Source organism: Meles meles, chromosome 1 (genome assembly GCF_922984935.1).
Source record: "Meles meles chromosome 1, mMelMel3.1 paternal haplotype, whole genome shotgun sequence".
In the NCBI taxonomy this organism is placed as follows: Eukaryota; Metazoa; Chordata; class Mammalia; order Carnivora; family Mustelidae; genus Meles; species Meles meles.
The window spans coordinates 130,733,120-130,755,335 of NC_060066.1; the positions used below are offsets into that span (position 1 = coordinate 130,733,120).

General features: G+C 37.9%; 1 protein-coding gene across 1 annotated transcript in view; it reads left to right on the forward strand.

The window, feature by feature from the left end:
- The window catches only part of DBT (dihydrolipoamide branched chain transacylase E2), a 50,138-nt gene that overhangs the window by 16,466 nt on the left and 11,456 nt on the right, over positions 1-22,216 (forward strand). The window contains exons 4-7 of the mRNA XM_046022287.1: positions 5,027-5,208; positions 14,419-14,540; positions 20,272-20,488; positions 21,830-21,996. Coding sequence (XP_045878243.1) covers positions 5,027-5,208; positions 14,419-14,540; positions 20,272-20,488; positions 21,830-21,996 — 688 coding nt within the window. The remainder of the gene's footprint in view (positions 1-5,026; positions 5,209-14,418; positions 14,541-20,271; positions 20,489-21,829; positions 21,997-22,216) is intronic.

Genomic DNA, 22,216 nt, shown 5'->3' on the forward strand with positions numbered 1-22,216 from the left:
AAGTTCAAGGAGTATTTTTATGATTATTACTTGAGATACTCCATCAGGAACATTATTTATATCTCTTCCACTTAGCTCTCCAGCCATGGCCTGTTCTTTCATTTGGGTCAAATTTCTCTGTCTTCTCATTTTGTTTAAGTCTCTGTGCCTGTTTCTTTGTGTTTAGAAACATGTTCTTGAAGGTAATAGCCTTATGAACAAGAGGTCTTCTAGTGTCCTAGTGCCCTGCCATGTAGTGTCCCCTGTTCCCCAGAGCCTGGCGCTTATGTGAGTGTCTCCAGTGTGTGTTGCATGTGCTCTGCTGTTTTATCCTGGCCACTTTATCCTTTAGGCCTGTTGTCTGCAGAGGATGCCTTGGCCTGTTGTGGGCAGTATTTGGTCCCTGGCCTGGCCTGGCCTGACTGTGGTGTGTTTTAACTAGGTGTACTCTTGTCTGCTTGTAAATGAGACCTGTTGCCACTGCTGTCCAGTGCCTCCACAAAACTCCCAGATTGGGAGATACAGCATTGGCAGGGTTTTGGACCAGTCTTTTGGGGGAGGGGGCCCTCCATCCTGGGACTGAGGCAAGTGTTACCAGGATAGGTGCTTCCACTGGAGCATGGGGTGCAGGGGGTTGTGGGACTTGGTGTAAACATGCTAAGTAGTGCGTGTCAGCACCACACAGCTTCCTGTAGGTAGACCTGTGCTTTTGCTGAGGGGTAGGGGAAGGAAATCGCACCTCCCAGTTCCTTTGTTCCTGAAGTGTTCTTCTCTGTGAATGCTGCCTCTCTGGAATGTCCTCTGAGATGAACAAATAACCTCCCCACCTTGTGATCCAGGATGTTTTTGAGGTCACTGTTTCCATCCTGTATGTCTGCAGGCTATTTGCCTAGTCTTCTTTCCAAGAGCACCCTCAATGCCTTCAGGTTCTATCTGAGCTAAGTCCACTGACCTTTACAGCTCTAGGCTTTAAGCCCTGCTTTTTGCAAGAACTCCTGAAATTCAGCTCCTCTCACTTTCCAAACCAATTACTATTGCAATTCTTTTTCCCCGTGCACTCCCCTGTGTGTTAGTTTGTCTCTCACCCTTTTCTGCCACCACAGTTACCTACCTCCCAACTGCAGCTGCCAGTCTGTTTCTCTCCTAAACCATGTCTCTGCACATCCTACATTCATTGATGTGACCTCTTCTCTACCTTTAGTTGTGGAGTTTGTTCTGCCAGTCTTAAGACTGATGTTTTAAGGGTACGTAGGATGATATGGGAGTTGTCTAGTCATATTTGTGGGATGAGGTGAGCCTTGGGTCCTCCTGCTCTGCCACCATCTTTTCCTCCTGCATGATATATTTTTTTGCATCCTTTTACTTTTAACTTATTTGTGTCTCATAGATAGTATATACTGGAATCATTTTTTGAAATCCATTTTTCCAATTATGCCTTTTATCGGCATGTTTAAGCCATTTATATTTAATATAATGGATAAAGTAAGATTCATATCTGCCACTTTGCTATTTGTTTTCTATATGTTTTATGTGGGGTTTTTTCCCCATATATTTCTCCCATTAGTGCCTCTTGTTGTGATAAATAGCTATTTCTACCATAACCATTTTAATTTCCTTGTATATAAATATATATATACATATATTTAGTTACTTTCTTAGTGGCCACCCTGTGGTTTAATAAAAAACAATGTAGTTTGGATTAATATCAACTTAGTTTCGATAGTACATTAAAAATGTTGCTCCAATGTAGCTCCTTCCCTTCTCCCCTCCTTTTTTGCTATTATCATCATATGTATTACCTGTTTAAAATTATAAGCCCATCAACAGTTTTTAAAGTATTGCTTTATGCACTTGTTTTGTAAATCAGATAGAATTAAAAAGTGGTACAAAGAAAATATAGTGTCTTGTATATTTACCTATGTAGTTAATCTTTATTAGTATTCTTTATTTCTTCATGTGGATTTTGAGTTGCTGTCTATTGCCCTTTTATTTCAGCTTGAAGGACTCCTTTTAGCATTTCTTATAAGGCAGGTTGCTAGCAAAAATTCTGTTTTAAGTTATTTGAGAATGTATTTCTCCTTCATTTTTTGAAGCACAGTTTTGTTAGATATAAGATCCTTGACTAATAAATAGCCTTTCTTCTTTTTTTTTAAGATTTTATTTATTTGTCAGAGAGAGAGAGTACACAAGCAGGGGGAGCAGCAGGCAGAGAGAGAAGTAGGCTCCCTGCTGAGCAAGGAGCCCAGTGTGGGTCTCGATCCCAGGACCCTAAGATCATGACCTGAGCTGAAGGCAGATGCAACCAGTTGAGCCACTCAGACATCCCCAGTCTTTCTTTTCTTTCAGCACATTGAATGTGTCATTCAATGCCTTTGGCCTCCATGGTTTCCAACTAGAAACCATCTGTTAGTCTTGTAAGGGTTCCTATAGTTGATGAATGGTTTTTCTTTTGCTGATTTTAAGATTTTCTCATTGTCTCTCAGCAGTTTGATTATGATGTGTCTAGGTGTGGCTCTTTTGAATTTATCCTATTTGGACTTTGTTGAGTTTCTTACATAGGTACATTAATGTTTTCATCAAGTTTAGGAAGTTTTTAGCCATTATTTCTTCAAAGATTTTATCTCTTTATTGATATTCTTTATTTAGTGAGGCATCATTTTCTCCTGTGTCCCTTTAATTGTTTAGATATGGTTTCTTTTAGTACTTTAAATATTTAATTGCTGATCTAACTTTTATTAAAGTTACATAATAACATTAATTTTTATTAATTAACATCTGGACATCCTCAGGGATGGTTTCCATTGATTGCTTTTTTTCTCTACATGGGCCATACTTTGTGTTTCTTTATATGTCTTGTAATTTTTTGTTGAGAGCTGGATATTTTACATAAAATAATGTGGCAGATATGTGATAGGATATATGGTCATGTTATTTCCCAGGTCTTCCTTTTAAGAACCCCTTGTTTGCCCTTTTATCATTGCTTCAGCTAGCCATAATTTTCAATTGCTATGGATTGTTTTCAGCAAACACCCTGAGGGAACTGAGTCATGTCAAACAAGAATGAGCTCTGTGAATGGATTTTTCCCAGAGAGCTGTCCAACATGTCAAATAGGGACAGCTCTCTGGGAGTATAGCTTTTTGTGAAACTCCAAACGTGGGTCTGCCCTTGCTATAACATAAGGCTGCTGATTTTCAAGACTAATGATGAGCTGGAAAGGAAAAGGAGAATAGGAGTTAAAATAATAAAACTAGGGTGCACCTGGGTGGCTCAGTCACATCTGCCTTAAGCTCAGCTCATGATCTCAGGTCACGGTCCTGGGATCAAGCCCCATGTTGGGCTTCCTGTTCACTGGGGAGTCTGCCTCTCTCTCTCCCTCTGCCTCTGCCTTTCCCCCTGCTTGTGCTTGCTCTCTCATGCTATCTCTCAAATAATAAATAAAATCTTTTTTTAAAAAGATAAAGCCAGCTGTTTTTAATGAGATTCAGCCACTTTTCCTGAATAGGTCTTTCTTGATTATTACCCTATTGTAATTTCTAGAATTCTGAAAAAGTCCATTTTTAACAACTTTTGCTGGTATACTTGTATTTATAGAGGAGCAGAGTTCCAGAGGGACTTAGTCCACCATTCTAGAAGTTTAAGTCCTCTATATGTGCTTTTAAACCTAGTTTCTATGTCATGGGTGATGTTTTACTATGGACTGAGAACTGGCTAAGATAGGAAGACAAGGAATAAGAAGGACTGAACAATTATCTTTTTTTTTTTTTTAAGATTTTATTTATTTATTTGGCAGACAGAGACACAGCGAGAGAGGGGACACAAGCAGGGGCAGAGGGAGAGGGAGAAGCAGGCTCCCCACTGAGCAGAGAGCCTGATGTGGGGCTCGATCCCAGGATCCCGGGATCATGACCTGAGCCGAAGGCAGACACTTAACGACTGAGCCACCCAGGCGCCCCGTGGACTGAACAATTATCTTAATGAAGAATTGGTGATAGTAAGTCAGAAATGTGCCAGATACATGAAGAATGGTATAAGAATCAAAATCATATGTTGCGGGGCGCCTGGGTGGCTCAGTGGGTTGGGGCCTCTGCCTTTCGCTCAGGTCGTGGTCCCAGGATCCTGGGATCGAGCCCCGCGTCGGGCTCTCTGCTTGGCGGGGAGCCTGCTTCCTCCTCTCTCTCTTTCTCTCTGCCTGCCTCTCTCCCTACTTGTGATCTGTGTCTGTCAAATAAATAAATAAAATCTTTAAAAAAAAAAAATCATATGTTGCATTTCAGATTTGGTTCCATTCATCCTATTCTGTTTGCTAAGAGTATCTAGAAGACCCTGGGGCACTGGGATGACTCAGTTGGTTAAGTGTGTGTCTTCAGTTTAGGTCATGGTCCTGGTGGGACTGAGCTCCACATCAGGCTCCCTGCTCACTGGGGAGCCTGCTTCTCCCTCTCCTTCCATTCCCCGTGCTTGTGCTCTCTCTCTCTCTGTCAAATGAATAAATAAAATCTTTGGGGAAAAAAAGAATATCTAGAAGAGCCTTACAAAGCATACCAAAGATGATTAAGGAGAAAAAGAGACTCATATAAAAGAACAGATTTTAAAATTCTAGACGGAAAGACTGAGAGAACTCAATCCAAAATTCATGAAATTACAAAGAATATGCATTAGGGATATCTATTTTTGGACTTAATTATAGAATAATAGACAAACCTTAAAGTTTGATGAAGCCTAATATAATAAAAGGAAATAATATTTTAAAAACACATTTTTAGAATTTCTTCCAAGAAATGGGTGAGGCATCACACCTGAAAGTGTAATTAAATTTTTGGATTATATATCTATCAATGGTTTTTAAATTTTTAGTATTTCTTGAGGATACATCAGAGACACTCCTTTATAGTCTTTTTCTGACATTTTTTGGTGCACTATCTGGGACTAAATGACGTAGTAGATGGATACTGACCTAATTCAGTGTAGCATTTACATTGTTAGAATGATTAGTATTATATACTTAAAATTATTCATGTAAAAGTGTTTTATGTCTTTTTCTTTTAGGTATGTAAAAGAAGGAGATACAGTGTCTCAGTTTGATAGCATCTGTGAAGTTCAAAGCGATAAAGCTTCTGTTACTATCACTAGTCGTTATGATGGAGTCATTAAAAAACTGTATTATAATCTAGACGATATTGCCTATGTGGGAAAGCCATTAGTAGACATAGAAACGGAAGCTTTAAAAGGTATTGTAAACGTGTTCATCTATTTTGCCAAATTGATTACTGCTGTCCTAATTAAAAGACTAATTAAAAGAGATGTTTACTTTTAATAATTTATAGAATTTAATTTGGTGGTTTGAAAGCTGAAATTAGGAAAATAGAAAAGGTCCTCTGATGAGTGATTATCTTCTGACCAGTTACCATGTTAGAAACATATACATTAACATTTAATTTATCTGGAGGCCTGCCTTCTATAATCCTTAGTGTTCAAAAGAATCAACAGTCTTTCTCAGGAGTTAAAGATTCAGGCTTTCAATCCTAGTCCCTAAGGACAAAAACTGGAATATGTGAAAGATTAAATGTAACAATGGGATCATTTAGTTTGCCACTGATTCAAAAACAAAAACACTTTCTTGGGGTGCCTGACTAAGCCAATCATTGGAGCATGCAACTCTTGATCTTGATCTTGGGATTGTGAGTTTGACCCCATGCTGGGGGTAGAAATTACTTTAAAATTTTTTTTAATTAAATATTAAAAAAAAAAACCCATACTCTCATTGGTAATGGTTATGAAAGCCAAACTTCTTGAAGAGAACTGGAAAAGAAAAGAAGGAAAATCTTAATGAAAAGTGAAGAGACTGGCATTCAGAAGAAGCAGTGACCATGGGACTTAGAAGCAGTAGATGTCCTGACAAAAGTGAATCTGTTGTGACAGTGTTGCAGAGGAAAACTCAACCAGTGGATTCTCCCAGTGGTGGGAGACAGCTGTCTACCTCAGAAATTCCTTATGGCATTGTTATAATACAGTAAAGTTACGTCACCTAGGAAACAGCTTGGCCATCAGGGATTGGCTGGAGGGGCAGAGGGAGGCATTTGTGTGACATAAGTTTTGTGATGCAACCTAAGCCAGCAATCTATCTGGGAAGGGCTGAAATAGACATCCAGAAGTCTGAATTACGGTGGCTGGTTGACTCATAGTTCTGCAGGCTGTATCATTAATAACAATAACAACTAATATCACAGTCATACCTCACAGTTTATAAAAAGTTTCACTATTTATTTTATCCTTACTTGTGAAGTATTTCGGTTTAACAGATGAAGAAATGAAACGCAATGTATAAAGGCTGAGCGATTTGCCCAATGGTCAGTGACAAAGCCAGATTTAGAACTTGATGGCCTGTCTTTGTCCAGAATATTTTACACTATGACATGCTGCCTCCAAAAGTTGGAAGATGGCCTATTAAAGCCTTCTTATATATAAAATGCAGAAAACCAAAAATAAGAAAATGAAAACTTTCCTGCTACTCAGAAATCACTGCTCTTAACACATTAGTGTATATCATTTCAGATGTTTTTCTAAGCACACACACATGCTTTGAAGTAGTTTTTTTACCAAAGTAATGTATTATGCTTACTGTATTCTAATCTGTTTGCTTAACTAGGTCTGTGTTTTCATGACAATACATTTTCATTTCATCTGGTAATCAGACTATTTAAATTTCCCCAGTTGCCCCCAAAATGTCCTTGAAATTTCAACTAATTCGTTCAAACTGAGGTCCAATAGGGGACTAGACATGGCCCATCTCTTTTCATGTGACTCACTCTTTCCCATTTTGTTTCGTGACACTGACTTGTGGACAGGACTATGCCATTTGTTTTGCAAATTGTCACGTCTTTGGGATTTGTCTTTTCTCCCTTCACTATATATGGCACTATATAGATACTTCATAATCATTTGAATGTCCTTGCCTAAATCAACAATTGCTTTAGGGGTTGTGGAATGATAATTTTTTGATTCTGTTATTCCTTTTACATTATTAGCTGGCATTATTCTGTGAAGTGGAGCTTCATCCTCAATCAGTTGGGTCTGTTAGATACTCTGAAATATAGTTTCTATGGGAAAGACAGAATAAATGCTTAATTCTTTTCCCTTACCAAGGAGTTGCTTTTAATAGTGATATTAAATTTCTAACTTACTCTTTGTGTGTATTCAGTTGATTTGCTGTGTTTAATCTATTATAATCATTCTTTTTCATGCTGAAATTGTAATAGAAGAGACTCTTTCAGGGTGGCTCCCGTGTGTTCTCTTTTTTTTTTTTTTAAGATTTTATTTATTTATTTGACAGAGAGAGACACAATGAGAGGGAGCACAAGCAGGGGGAGTGGGAGAGGGAGAAGCAGGCTTCCTGCCAAGCAGGGAGCCCTATGCGGGGCTCGATCCCAGGACTCTGGGATCATGATCTGAGCTGAAGGCAGTTGCTCAACCGACTGAGCCACCCAGGAACCCCTCCTGTATGTTCTTTTAACATGACCTCATTAATTTTCAAAAGCTTTCTTGCCTTTGGCACAAGAAGATGATTGGAGCTCACTGTGTACATTTCCTACCTGAGATCTGGAATTATCCATTTCTTCAGGGCTCTTGTTCCTTTTAATGTTAAGTGGACAAGAGGTCATAATCTATGTAGTAGGGGTGATTCCTATATTGAAAGGCATGATTTAGGAGTATTAAAAACAAAAAATAATTTACCTTTTAAAATTACCTAAAACACAAAATTATTTTGATGGATCAGTGACTTTTTTTTATTGTTATTATTATTTAGTTAGGATGTAAAAATGCAGGAGGGTTATACTCTTTGCACAAACTGAGAGTGCTGAATCCTAATCACTAGACCACCAGGGAGCATCAGTCTGGGCACAAACTGAACAAGCAAAGATGCTGAACACTATTGTGGATGTTATTAAATTAGAACACCCAGTCTGTACCTGGTCTATAGCAGTGGGTGCTATAGACCAGATTAGATACTAATCTAGGCCATCCCAAAAAATGAATTATTTATATGAACAAATAAACAGTTGAGATTTATGGGTTTTTTATTATTTGGCTTTAGAGTTTGTTTTGACATTTCTGATGGGATTCAACTTTATAAGTCTTGTTATATAGCAAAATACAAAGTCATAGAACTGTTTCAGAGTAGGGGTGTTTTTTCTAGAGAATTGTTTCATAAAAATTCATCTCCTGTATAGCATGAATGAATCTCAAAAAATTATGCTGAGTGAAAGAAACCAGACAAAAAAGAGAACATGTTGTATGATCTATGTACATAAAATTTTAGAAAATGCAAACTAATCTATAAAGACTGAAAACTGATTAGTGGTTGCCTGGATAAGGAATCTCCTGGAGGTGGGGTGGGTGGGTTCTTTATCTTGATTGTGGTAATGGTATGTGGGTATATATATATTTCAGATTTATCAGTTTTTATGTATGTGCAGTTTATTTTATATCTATAAAAAATGAGATTGTGTAGGTTATGTTCAGAATAAAAATAATCCATTAATAATAATATAATAAAATAATATAATAAAATAATCCATTAATACTTCTCCTTTCCAGAGAACTGATCATTTGTTCACTGTTGTGTTTTGGTTGCTAGTAGAGTGTAATCTAAACAATTATCTTGCATTGTGGTTTTATTTTGCATATGTGCCTTTTTGCTCTTACATTTATGTTGTTTTTTTTACTGTAAGAATAAACTATGAATCATAACCTATATATAAGCAAACCTATAGAACAGAAGATTCAATTTAATGAGATTTATATATACTTCTCTTTAATTTTAGAAGTGAGAAAGATTTCTAAATATTTTGTGTACCTTTTCTCAAGCTAGAATTTGTAGTAATATTCAACTTGTTTATATTGTTTTTGCTTTAGTGCTAGTAAAACCAATTATACTACAAATAGAAAAGGACCAAACAAAAAGTCTTTTATAAGTATAAGATACATTATTTCCATTTTACAGGTGGAAAATAATTATAGCATAGAACTACCAAGGGTATAAGAGATCGAAATTAGACATCTTAATAGTAGTACTGGAAATTAATCCTGTCTTCCAATGCTTGTTTAAATGATATTCTGTGGTACTGTCCTTTGAAACATGGTGTTAGTATGTACTTTTCAAGGCTGGAGTATCAGGATAATTCTGAGAAGGGAAACTCTATTTGTGATGTCAGGTCCTGTCTATGAGTGATTTGACTGTAGACAGACCTTTACCTGAAAAGAGCTTACTGGACTCACTTATGCCTCCTTGTATGTGTGACATTTAGAAGGCATATACCATTGTGCTTGCTTCAGCAGCACGTATACTACAAGGCATATACTATTAAAAATATATATATTATAAGTTGAAATCCAATTATTTAATATTATCAAGATTATATCAAAGCTATTCCATATCTCAGTATGTTGTCTGCTATAAACTCAGTTTTAAGTATAACACCATGCATTCTTTTTACAGCTAATCTGGCTTTCTCTATTTAACAAAGTAAGATGGCTCCTCACATTTTTAAATAACTGAAGTTTTTTATATCAACTTATCAAAATATTTTTAGGGGAACCATTAATTTTCTTTTTTTAATTTTAAATATTTTACTCCTTATAGTGAGGGTATTGAGTATAGCCTAGAATCTTTTTTGATTACCTAAAAATATGTTAATAAACATTTATTATTCTGGAAACAGCACAATTTTGCATCTGGCTTTTGGTTTTTCAGTTTACTTGTTAGCATTATTATCATGCCCACCCATGATTCTCCTTCTAACTTTCTGGGAACACCAGTAACTAAGTTTGTTAAGAAGTAGGTACAAAGAAGAGCAAGTATGATTGGTTAAGAGTCTAAATTCCTTTTTTCTGGAGTGAGGGCATGGTTTTAATGCTGAGGCTGTGTGGCAGCTGTTCTAGGTATTCTGATCCTAAAGCTGTGCGGAATTAAGTTGCTAGAACGTCTGGCCACCACCACTACACCTAATTAATCCTAATTGAGGAGTCTTGCTATCATGGGAAAGTATTAAGGAAAGAGAAGGAGGAACATAAGCTATAGCAGAATTCTGTCCTTTAACATCACTGCCTCTCATTGACTGAATACTTTCTCCGTTCTAATGTATATCCATTATTTGATATAATCATGTAGATTGAGTTATCTAGATTATTACTTGCATTTGACACGTGCATCATTGAGACCCACAGAGGTTTAATATCTTGCCTATGGTCGCATAGTTAGTAACTGGGGGAACTACAATTTGACCCCAGCTCTGTTTAATTCTAAAGCCTGTAATCATAGCCACTTTGTTACACTGAAAATTCTATTCAGAGACCATGAGTATCAGCTCCATTCTGCAGCTAGAACACTGGGACTGAATTTCTAGCACTGTTTGTATGCATACTTATGAAAATCTGCTATAACAACATAATTAGGTATCCCACTGAGTTTATAATCTATTTTTTAAAGATTTATTTAGATAGATAAACAGAGCACGAGTGGGAAGGGCAGAGGGAGAGGGAGAGAATCTGAAGCAGACTCTGTGCTGTGCCTGACATGGGGCTCGATCTTAGAATCCTGAGATCATGACCTGAGCCAAAATTGAGAGGCAGACCTCTAACCAACTGCACCACTCAGGCACCACCCTACAAAGAGTCTGTAATATTAAAATGTTTATCAGGATTAATAAAGTATTCTGAATTGAAGAAAAGTTCTTTGAGGGATGCCTAAGCTTGGTTGGTTAGTGTCTGACTCTTGATTTTTTTTTTTAAAGATTTTATTTATTTGACACAGAGAGAGAGATCACAAGTAGGCAGAGAGGCAGGCAGAGAGAGAGGACGAAGCAGGCTCCCTGCTGAGCAGAGAGCCTGATGCGGGGCTCAAACCCAGGACCCTGAGATCATGACCTGAGCTGAAGGCAGAGGCTTAACCCACTGAGCCACCCAGGCACCCCCTGACTCTTGATTTTTTTTTTTTAAGATTTTATTTATTTATTTGACAGAGAGAGATCACAAGTAGGCAGAGAGGCAAGCAGAGAGAGTGAGAGGGAAGCAGGCTCCCCGCCGAGCAGAGAGCCCGACGCGGGACTCGATCCCAGGACCGTGAGATCATGACCCGAGCCGAAGGCAGTGGCCCAAACCACTGAGCCACCCAGGCGCCCCCTGACTCTTGATTTTGACCACAGAGAGCTCTGTGCTCAGCTCGGAGTCTGCTTGTCCCTCTCCTGCTCCCCTCCTCCCGCCACCTCCGCACCCCTCTCACACTCCATCTCTCCCTCTCTCTCAAATAAATAAATAAAATCTTTAAAAAAAACCTCTTTAACATAAAATCATTTTAAGAACATAGCATGTCATTTAATTAAATTATACTCAATGACATAAATTACAGAGTGTAATCCCTGGGCATCATAAGTGGGCAGTGAATGATAGCTGTAACTTAGTTTTGTTCAGCCAGTTGTAGATTAAACTGATTGAATTAGCTGTTTCAATAATTTGATGTGAAAGAGAAAATGCAGTGGGATCTCATTGGTTTGGGTATCATCAATTCTCAATTTATGATCATTTATATAGGAACTAAAGTTTACATTTGTTCTACAAGGAAAGGTCATCCTAAGAAGTTTTGCAGAGAGAAAACTTTTTGTGAAAGCAAATTGTTTCAAACACCCTTGAGTGCTCTAGTATTTAAACATTTTCTCTACAAGAATTTCCCCAATTAAGTGAATTAATTGACTACTTAATGTCATTTTTAGAAATAGTTCTTAAAATACCTAAGAATATTGCAATTTCAGTTCTAATGTTTTTACCAATTCAAATTACTTTTTTATTTAGTTAATCTGAAATAATAGTTCTGTTATAAATTTGCATCACTTGAGGAATTCTGGCAACATTAAATTGGCAGTTTTCATGACTTATTAAAATAAATGACTTATTTATAAAATAAAATATATAAAATTTATATAATGACATTTATAAAATAAATGACTTATTAATAAAAATGCTTATTTACCAGAGTTCTTTTGTTCTTTTCAAAAATTTTAAGGCTTTTAAAACAATGTATCCTAATCCACTACTGAGAGAATAAAATCCCACATATTAAAGTGCTAGAACCATGAAAATCATGTCACTTGGGGGAGTGTTATAAAATTTTTGTTTAGCCTTAACTCCATCGCCCCTAGAGTCTGTTTCTATATTGGTAAAATTGAGAACTCTGCCCTTCATTTCTGTAACAGTGTTGTGATCATAAAAGGAGAAAATATGTATAAAAACACTTAGAAACTGATTTAAGGTACTGTGTAGTAAGGTGGTATTTTAGTGCTGAAGAGAGCTTTCTTCTAACAACTACCTGACTACTACAAATAATATATAGTATGAATGACTTCTCACCAATGAACTTGTCTCATATTTATACCCAAATTATTCTGAAAGGCAGTACTACTTCGTCATATATCAGAATGTTTTCCAGAAAAGCTGAGTAGCAATACTTTCAGTGATCTTTTGGAAATATATAACTTTTGTATCTGAGCATTATTACATTTCTCATATTACCGCAAATACACCTTAATTCAGGTTATATTTAGAATTCCTACAATGGGATCATCTTGGTTTCCCTTTGCATCCTAGTTCCTAATGCTCATCTTTCTTACTAATTTCTCCAATAACTTCAACAGATAATACTACAGGGTTTCTCAAATTGCAGCAAAACTATACCTTGAACAATAGGAGCTGTATTCTAGCTTCTGTGAGAAAATTTACCTGGGTCGTGAACTAATGGAAACAGCACAGGGTGAAGCAGCCTAGGAATGATTTCCAGTTCTTAATAGTGTCTCAGCTGTGTGAACTTAAGCCAATCCTTTCATCTTTCAAGTGTCAGATTTTTTTAATCCACAGGGTGGGATAATAACACCTAGCTTACACAGTTGGAGTGAAGATTAAAATATGATAGTGCATATGTAGTGTAGTATTTGACATAGAATAGGTAATTGTGGGGGAGGAAAAATAATTCGCCCACTAACCTTCTGAGTTCGTAGCTGAGACTTCCTGTAATAAAAGACAGATTCACTAGAGAAAAACAGAAGTTTATTAACATGTATACCTCATCTATACATGGGAGACACCCAGGGAAAGATGAGTAACCCAAACAAGTGGCTTTAGAGTTTAGCCTTAAATAGCATTTTGATAGGGAAAGGGGAAGTGGGATGTTGGCTTTGCTGGGGAGAGTAAATAGATTTTCAGGAAGATGAATGGGCCCTTAGAGAACAGATGGGAGGTATGACAGTTTGGGTCAAAGTTTGAGTGTAGTGCTGACTTCTAGTCTCTCCTATGATGGGAATCAATATTCCCTGGTGGATGAAACTCCTGGGGAAGGGGTTTATGACTATTGAGTTCCTTCTGGAAGATCTGTCTTTAGGCACATGAGAGTTTAGGGAATGCCTTTCCCTGCATTTGCTGTTCTTCAAAGTGCCTACAGCTCAAAATAATCAGTACATGAAAGTGGTATGCTCGGGGTGGCATATTCTGCTAACCTACATGCTCAGTACAAGTTTTGTTTTGTTTTTCCTTCTGCACCATTAGGGGAACTTTGAGAGCTCCACTGGGCCAGTTCATAGACCAGTGAGGAGATATGAAGAGATTTTCTTTCTGTAGGTACAGCAGTGGAAAATTGTTCCTTGCTTTGAACGTAATGTCAGAGCAAATTCAGTTGCCTGCTTTCAGAGACTTAGTGTCTAATTCACTCATTCCCACAGAGCTTTCTGCTGTACAGCCTGGATTTCCAAGCATCAGACTTTGACAGTTTCAGTGCTCTCCGAAACTTTTTTATTTTCAGTTGCAGAAATACATGCTAAGAGCCTGAGGTAGTTTTTCATCTATCTGCACTCTAGATTTAGAGACTAGACCAACCACGTTAGCATTAGCCGTGAAAATAAAATCTTCCTCAACATTCCTTAAGCCGTATTCAAAGCAGAGAAAAATGTTACGTGCTTTATTATTTTAGGAAGGCGTTTTAAGATTTTAGATTTTATGGATTCTTTCATGTCATTTGCCTCACATTTGATTCTTACTGTATACTATTTAAGTGTAAATGAGAACTTTATCAGGGAAGTGTTTAAAATACAAAACATTTAAACATTTATTGAAGAAGCTTTCACTTTTTAACTTGTAGCTGCTGCATGATTCTAAGAGAAATGAAGTAAACACCAGGTAATAATAAACATTCCGCAGCTCTAGGTGCCAGTACCCCCCTCCCCTCAACCCCTTTTGTTTCCCTCTGTAAAGTTGTGCCTTCCCACTTTGAAGTAGCCTGACTAGTATGCTTTTGATTAGATGTATTAAGTTCAATTTATTTGTATATTATAAGCCACGAAGCTTGTTTTTATTTTTTTGTATTTTTCAACTGAAGAGTAAAATTTTACCTTGTTGACCAGATTCAGAAGAAGACGTGGTTGAAACTCCTGCTGTATCCCATGATGAACACACACACCAAGAGATAAAGGGCCAGAAAACACTGGCAACTCCTGCAGTTCGCCGCCTAGCAATGGAAAACAATGTAAGTTATCTTAATATTTAAGTGTGAGGTTGCATAGAAAATATACATTTGTATCAGTGAAAAGTTAGCCAACTATTCTGTGAAGAGATGGCTCAAGTTGAGATTCAAGGAAAATGATAGTGTGTGTTACTGAAAAGTGATTATTGCAGAAAAGCACCAGTGAGAAATGAGAAACCACAAACTTGTTTCTTGTATTAGTTAAGCAGTGTGGTTTTATTATTTTTCCTTAGAGCCTAATAAACGTCAGGGCTACCATCTATGGAACACTTGTAGATACTAGTGTCTTGAATCAGGTCCCCTGGATGCCAGCTTGAGACAGGGATTTGGATGCATGTGAAGGATCAATTGAGGGAGGGAACAACTTTTCTAGGAATGAGGGAAGCAGATAGAGAAGGGAAGAGAAGGAAAATGGGACAGGCAAGGAAGTAGTCTCAAGGATCTCATCCAGGGGAGCTAGGCAAAACCATTGAAATTGTACTGACTTGAGATGAGGAGACCAGCCTTTTGAATTTCCTCCTGTCCATCATTTGTGCTTATCTAGGGCTTGGTGGCTCCTAGGTCCTGGAATCAGTATGTATACATTATCTCATTTAATTTTTTACAATAATGCTGTAAGTTATGGGGGCTATTTGGAGACGTGGAGAGGTGAAGTAACAGGTCCAGGGTCACACAGCTGACACAGTGGTGGAGCCAGGATTCTGAAGTGAGTCTCTGTGACTCCAAAACCAGTGCCATTAATCCTGCTAGACTGCCTCAACAGTTATTGCGTTCATTTTTTGAGTCAGACACTGTATACACACACACACAGTCTTTCTAATCCTCACGGCCATCCTGCAGGGTAGTTTGGATTATCCCCATTTTGCAGATGAGAAAGGGCAGAGAAGTTGATTAATTGCCTCAAACCAAGTTAAGTAGCTGAACTGGGGGTTTGAACACATCTGTTCTTTTCCAAACTTGGGTTCTTGCACTATGCAGGGTTTTCGTCTCTTTTGAGAGAGGTAGTTAAGTTACAGTGGGAAAAAACAAAGCTTAACATTTTAGAAATAAGGTAGTGAGTCATTAAAATGTTCATATCCCTTCGGACTCTTATCCTACCATTGGGAGACTATCCCAAGGAAATATATCTAGGATATATTCTTTCAAGTCTTTTCTATAGCCAAAAGTGAGATGGCACATACAGGTTCAGAATGAGGGATATGCTTGGGTAAATTATGTTAAAGATTTTATTTATTTATTTGAGAGAGAGAGAGAACAGGGGAGGAGCAAAGGGAAAGGAATAAGCAGACTACCCTGAGCACAGAGCTCAAAGTGGGGCTCGATCCCAGGACTCAGAGATCATGACCCAAGCTGAAGGCAAGTCGGGGCACTCAACCAGCTGAGCCACCCAGGCATCCCTGGTTTAATAATGTTTTTAACCCTTAATGAAAATTTATGTAGCAGTTAAATGTGTTCAGATATGAAGACTATTTGACATAATAGGAAATAGAAATAATATGGAACACTACATTGTTAAGGGCATCAGATGAAAGATTGATGTTATGTATTACTTTGAAAGTTATAAGTATTTTTACTAATGTTGTTCTTAATTATATAGAAAAACTACTGGGGTACCTGAATGGCTCAGTCAGTTAAGCATCTGCCTTTGGCTCAGGTCATGATCCCAGGGTCCTGGGATTAAGCCCCACATTGGGCTCCCTGCTCAGTGGAGAGCCTGCTTCTCCCTCTGCTCAGCCCCCTTTATGCTCTGTCTTGCTCTCTTGCTCTATCGCAAATAAATAAATAAAATCCTAAAAAAAAAAAAAAGCAAAACTATCTGTAGCAGTGCCTGATTTTGCTTTCCTATACCTTTTCTTAAAGATGTATATAATAAATGGAATATTTGTATAACTACCAGAAATTACTAGATTACTTATTGTAAATCACCTTTTCTTTTTTTTGCAGTTTACATATTTATGAATTGGGTTTGTTTTAAAATTAAAGCCAGTGGCATTTACAGTTATTTGGAATTACCTAAAAATTATTTAAATCCTCAGAATTTTTTTTATAAACTAAATGTTTGACATGATAATGTCCTTTATTCTTCTGAAGTCACCCTTAGAGAAGCACTAATACAAATGATGCAGGACTTAACCCTGAGAAATTAATAAATACACAATAAGTATGAGGCTATCATCTAAGCTTATGTGTCTTTTTATTTAAACAGAATGAAATTTAAAGAGAATATTTTATTTCTGTACCGAACATAGAAGGGATTAAATAAAGCCTGATCAAAGTGTTTCCACAGAGAATCATGAACTTTTTAGGTTCCAGGACCCAGTTCCAATGTGTATATTGTGGGCGGGGGGTGGGGATGGTTCCCACATCAGCAAGCAATTCTCTGGACATCAGCTGAGTATCCTACAATTCAGGTCAGTTCTGCATGGTCTGTCAATAGTGTCAGAACTGACAGGTTAATGATTCATTCCTGCAAGACTGCCCACCCTCCCCCACAACACTTCAGATGCTCTCTAGCCAGGTTATCATCTATGCTTCTGACCACCTGGTTACAGATGGGAGTTTCCATTGACCCCCTCCAACTCAGCATGCCAATCACAAGCCCAGGTTATTACCTGTTCTTCTGACCTGTTGGCTGTGGATGAGAGGTCCCCACAGTCCTCTCTTTTGGTTTGATTAATTTGCAAAAGCAGCTCACAGAATTTAGGAAATCCATTTACTCTCTAGATTACCGATTTATTATAAAAGAATACAGGGGCACCTGGGTGGTTCAGTCATTAAAGTCTGCCTTCAGCTTAGGTCATGATCCCAGGGTCCTCGGATGGAATCCCACATCAGGCTCCCTGCTCTTTGGGAAGCCTGCTTCTCCCTCTCCCCCTCTCCCTGCTGTGGGCCCTCTCTCACTCTGTCTCTCTGTCAAATAAATAAATAAAATCTTTAAAATAATAATAATAATAATACAACTCCAGAACGGCCAAGTGGAGGGACACAGAGCATATGTGGAAAGAGGCTTAGGGGTTTCATGCCCTTTCCAGGTGTGCCACTCTCCCCAAATCTCCACATGCTTACAACCTGGAGGCTCTCTAAACACAGTCCTTAATGGGTTTTCTTTGAAGGCTTCACTACATGCTCAGGACTGAATATTGTCCATTGACAACAGAACAGATTCAACCTCCTGCCTTTCTCCCCTTCCCAGATTTGGAGTAGAGGGTACTGAAAATTTCAAACCTCTAATCACGTGTTGGTTTCCCTGATAACCGGCCTCCATATTTAGTTCCCCAAGGGCTTTCCAAAGTTAATTAACATAACAAAAGAGACCGCTTTTCACATGCCCTTTCAAGGGTTTTAGGAGTTCTGTGCCAGAAATGGGGAGGAAGACTAAAAATATACTTATTATAAATCACAATCTCACAATGATTGTGTAGTGGAAAGTGGAATTTTGTCATTTGTTATTATGTAGAAACAATAAGGGGTGCCTGGGGGGCTCAGTCAGTTAAGCATCTGCCTCTGGATTAGGTTGTGATCCCCTGTCTGGCTACCTGCTCAGTGGGGAGTCTGCTTTTCCCTCTCCCTTTCCCCTTTCCCCTCTTCATGCTCAATCTGTGTGTTCGCTATCTCTCACTCTCTCTAAATAAATGAAATCTTTAAAAAGAAAAACAACAGAAAAGAAACAATAAAACATACATTTGACACTTGGGCTGAGAAAGTCAGTAAGTTTAAATTTACTAGTAAAACTTCAGTGTTTTGTACTTATCTTAAACAACTGTGAGAAAAAAAAGCTAAGAGAGCTTTTGCATGGTGATTATTTTAACTGTTACTAGTTTACTATTGGCTGAGTTGTCTCAAACATGCTATAAAGACATATACATGTGTTGCGTCTTTCCTGGTATCAGTTTTATTCAATCACAAAACAAGGTTAAGATCATTGTAAAGTAGGTTTAGGATTCCAAACTCAGTGACATTTTACTATGCATTTAACTTGGCTTCATACACATCACAGAAAACAAAGTATGATATAAAGTCATACAACAAACAAAATACAGTAAGGGTAAGAAGTTAACAAACCAAACACTAAGTCAGTCCCTGAGTGCACGGTTGAGAGGAGGATGCCATCTGGTCTGGTCAGCTCTTGGCACATGCTGCTTACTGTGTGCAGGCAGTGGAGGATCTCTTATGTTCAGAAAGCAGGTGGGTGAACCTTTGATGGCAGTTGCCTTTTAATGCAGTCAGATGAGGAAGGGTCTAGCATCTGGAGAGTCTATTTGCTATAGAGGTCTAACCTTTTTATTTTATTTTATTTTTTAAGTTTGTTTGTTTGTTTTTGAGAGAGAGATTGAGAGAGTACAGGTGAGGTGAAGAGCAGAGGGAGAAGCCAGACACCCTGCTGAGCAGGGAGCCTGTCATGGCGCTGGGTCCTAGGACTTGGAGATTATGACCTGAGCCAAAGGCTGATCCTTAACCAACTGAGCCACCTGGGTGCCCCGAGGTCTAACCTTTTTAAAGTTTCATTAGTCTTAGGCCTTGGCAGGCCTCTTCTGATTCTAATGACTTCTAGTTCCTGGTTCTTCCAGGTTTGCATGATCAGTCCTTAGAACTGCCCTGGTTTTCCGGATTTCCAGTCTTAGCTGCAATGCCTTCGGCTGCTTATGTCACTGCGTGACATGAGCTCTCTCTTGCTCTCTCTACAGAAGGTCAGAAACATTGGTCTACATTTGCTATAGTGTTTAAGCCTTTAAATTTTCAGTTCTCCTTACATGGTCTCCAGAAATTAAAAAAAAAAAAAATCTAATGAGAACATGCAAGAAGTTTAAAAATAATTGACTGCTTATAAAATGTAAGTCTTCATAGGTATGGATTATGTACAATGTAGATACTTCATTGTTACCACATGGGCAATTGAATAGTATATACAAAAGTAACAAATGAATAAAAAAGTAACAAATGATTATATACAGAGGGTAGCTATAGTTTATAGCATTCTTTTAAGATGATAAAAATGTTATTGCCTTGTACAAATTTGTATTGGACAGAGATTATTTTTACTTCAATTGATTAAATTCTGTTTAGAGACCATAATGATGGATATATTTATTTCTAGATAGTTTTTGATGTCAGAAAATGTTGGGGTTCGGAGCAAACAGTCTTAAGACGTCTTTGGTGCAAAAAGGTGGTTTTATTAAAGCACAGAGACAGGACCCATGGGCAGAAAGAGCTGCACTAGGAGCACGAGGAATGGCTGATTATATACTTTCAAGTTGGGAGGGGGTTAGGAATAGCCTAAGTCTCTAAGGAATTTTGGAAGCAAGGTTTCCAGGACCTTGAGGGGGCTAGCTATTGTTAGGAAAAGATCATTTATTTCTAATAAAACCCTAGTCTTAAGACCCTTCAGATGTTTTTCAGTGGGCCATATGCTTGGGGGGTGATTGCCAACATACATCTTGAGGTAGAGATAAAGGGAATTTCCAAAGGAATTTTTATATGTTAAAGACAACTTGCAGGGTCTTGGTGTCAGGATAATGTTAAGCTAAGATTGCCTTTTGCCCTTAGCAAAGTATTAACATCAGGGCAGCTGAGTTCTTAGAGGAATGTCACTCTGCCTGTCTCAAGGACTTGTCAATGGGCTGTAAGTAGAAAGGAAATTTTCTTTTTCTTTTGCCTTTGTTTCCCACATTGGTTTTATTTTCAACGTTAAAATGTGTCGTCTTCTTCTTCTTCTTTTTTTTTTTTTTTTTTTTAGATTAAGCTGAGTGAAGTTGTTGGCTCAGGGAAAGATGGCAGAATACTTAAAGAAGATATTCTCAACTATTTGGAAAAGCAGACTGGAGCTATATTACCTCCTTCGCCAAAAGCTGAAATAGTGCCACCTGCACCAAAACCAAAAGATAGAACTATTCCTATACCAGTATCAAAACCTCCAGTATTCACAGGCAAAGACAAAACAGAGCCCATAAAAGGTAATAACAGTAATATAAGGCACTACTCCAAGTTATTTGGGGAAATTTACTTCAGTAGATCCAGGTGTATAGAATATGGTGTTTTCAGTTCCTACTGAAGGGAAAGTTTAAGTTGATCATACTTTTTTAAGTGGTGAAATAGCATAGTTTTTCCAGGAAATGCTTTAATCTCTACTGTTAATTTCTGAAGAGTATTATGTGAGCAGGTTTCTTGGAATATAAATTTATATACTAACGGTTGTTCTTTTTAAAGACTCAGGATGTTATAAATGTAATTTTTAGTCAGCTTCAGAATAATTAGGTGTGATTTGTTACCTATAAACTCTTAGGATGATTAACTTCCAGAAGTGTGACTTTGCAAGAAAGCCAGTAAGTAAATACATGGCTTGCATCCTTTTATATTTTTTTAATATACCCCAGCATTAAGAGCACTTACCTCTTAGTATCATTACACTTGACATTGGGTATTATGCTGCAGTCAGTGCTCCAGCATTGGAATTAATGTCTTTCAATTACATAATGAAGATGGTGGCCTTGAGAGGGAGAGTAGGGTTGAAAAAGTGAATGACATTAGAAAACCCTCCGTTTTAGTAAAAAAGGCTTAAAGGATTTAAGAATTTAAAAATATGTGCCTGGGGGCGCCTGCGTGGCTCAGTGGGTTAAGCTTCTGCCTTCTGCTCAGGTCATGATCTCAGGGTCCGGGGATCGAGTCCTGCATGGGGCTCTCTGCTCAGCGGGGAGCCTGCTTCCTCCTCTCTCTCTCTCTGCCTGCCTCTCTGCCTACTTGTGATCTCTGTCAAATAAATAAATAAAATCTTAAAAAAATAAATAAATAAAAATAAAAATATGTGCCTGAGTGGCTCATTTGGTTAAGTGTCCCACTCTTGATTTCAGGTCAGGTCATGGTCTCAGGGTCATGAGATTGAGCCACCTTGGGCTCTGTGCTCAGTGCAGAGTCTGCTTGAGATTCTCTCCCTCTGCCCCTCCCCCCACTAGGGCATGCATGCTCTCTTGTGCGTGCGCGCTCTCTCTCTTTCTCTCAAATAAATAAATATACCTTAAAAAAAAAAGAGTTTAAAAATATATGTAAATTTGGGATTCTGGGTGGTGCAGTTGGTTAAGCATCTGCCTCTTGGTTTCAGCTCAGGTCATGGTCTCAGGGTTGTGAGACTGAGCCTGCCTTAGGCTCTGTGCTCAGCACTGAGTCTGCTCAGAGATTCTCCCTGGTCCTCCCCTGTGTATACACTCGCACATGCATGCTCTCTCTCCCTCTCTCTTAAATCTTAAAATATATATATATTCAATGTTAATGTTAAAATATATATATTTAATGTTTTCCAGGCTTTCACAAGGCAATGGTCAAGACCATGTCTGCGGCCCTGAAGATACCTCACTTTGGATATTGTGATGAAGTTGACCTTACTGAATTGGTCAAGTTAAGAGAAGAATTAAAATCCATTGCTTCTGCTCGTGGAATTAAACTAACCTTTATGCCCTTCTTCCTAAAGGTGAGGTTTCATTCATTTCAAACAGGGCTTGAATAGGACATTAAAATTTTATTTTGCAAATATGCAATGTGTTAACTATGGATTTAGATAAAAATACTACTTCTCACCATGTCATATAGTTAGAAAAATGTACAAGTGCATTATTTCTTTGTTTCTTAGGAATTTATAAAATTAAAATTTGTGTCATCTTTTTTTTTAAGATTTTATTTTTGTTTGTTTG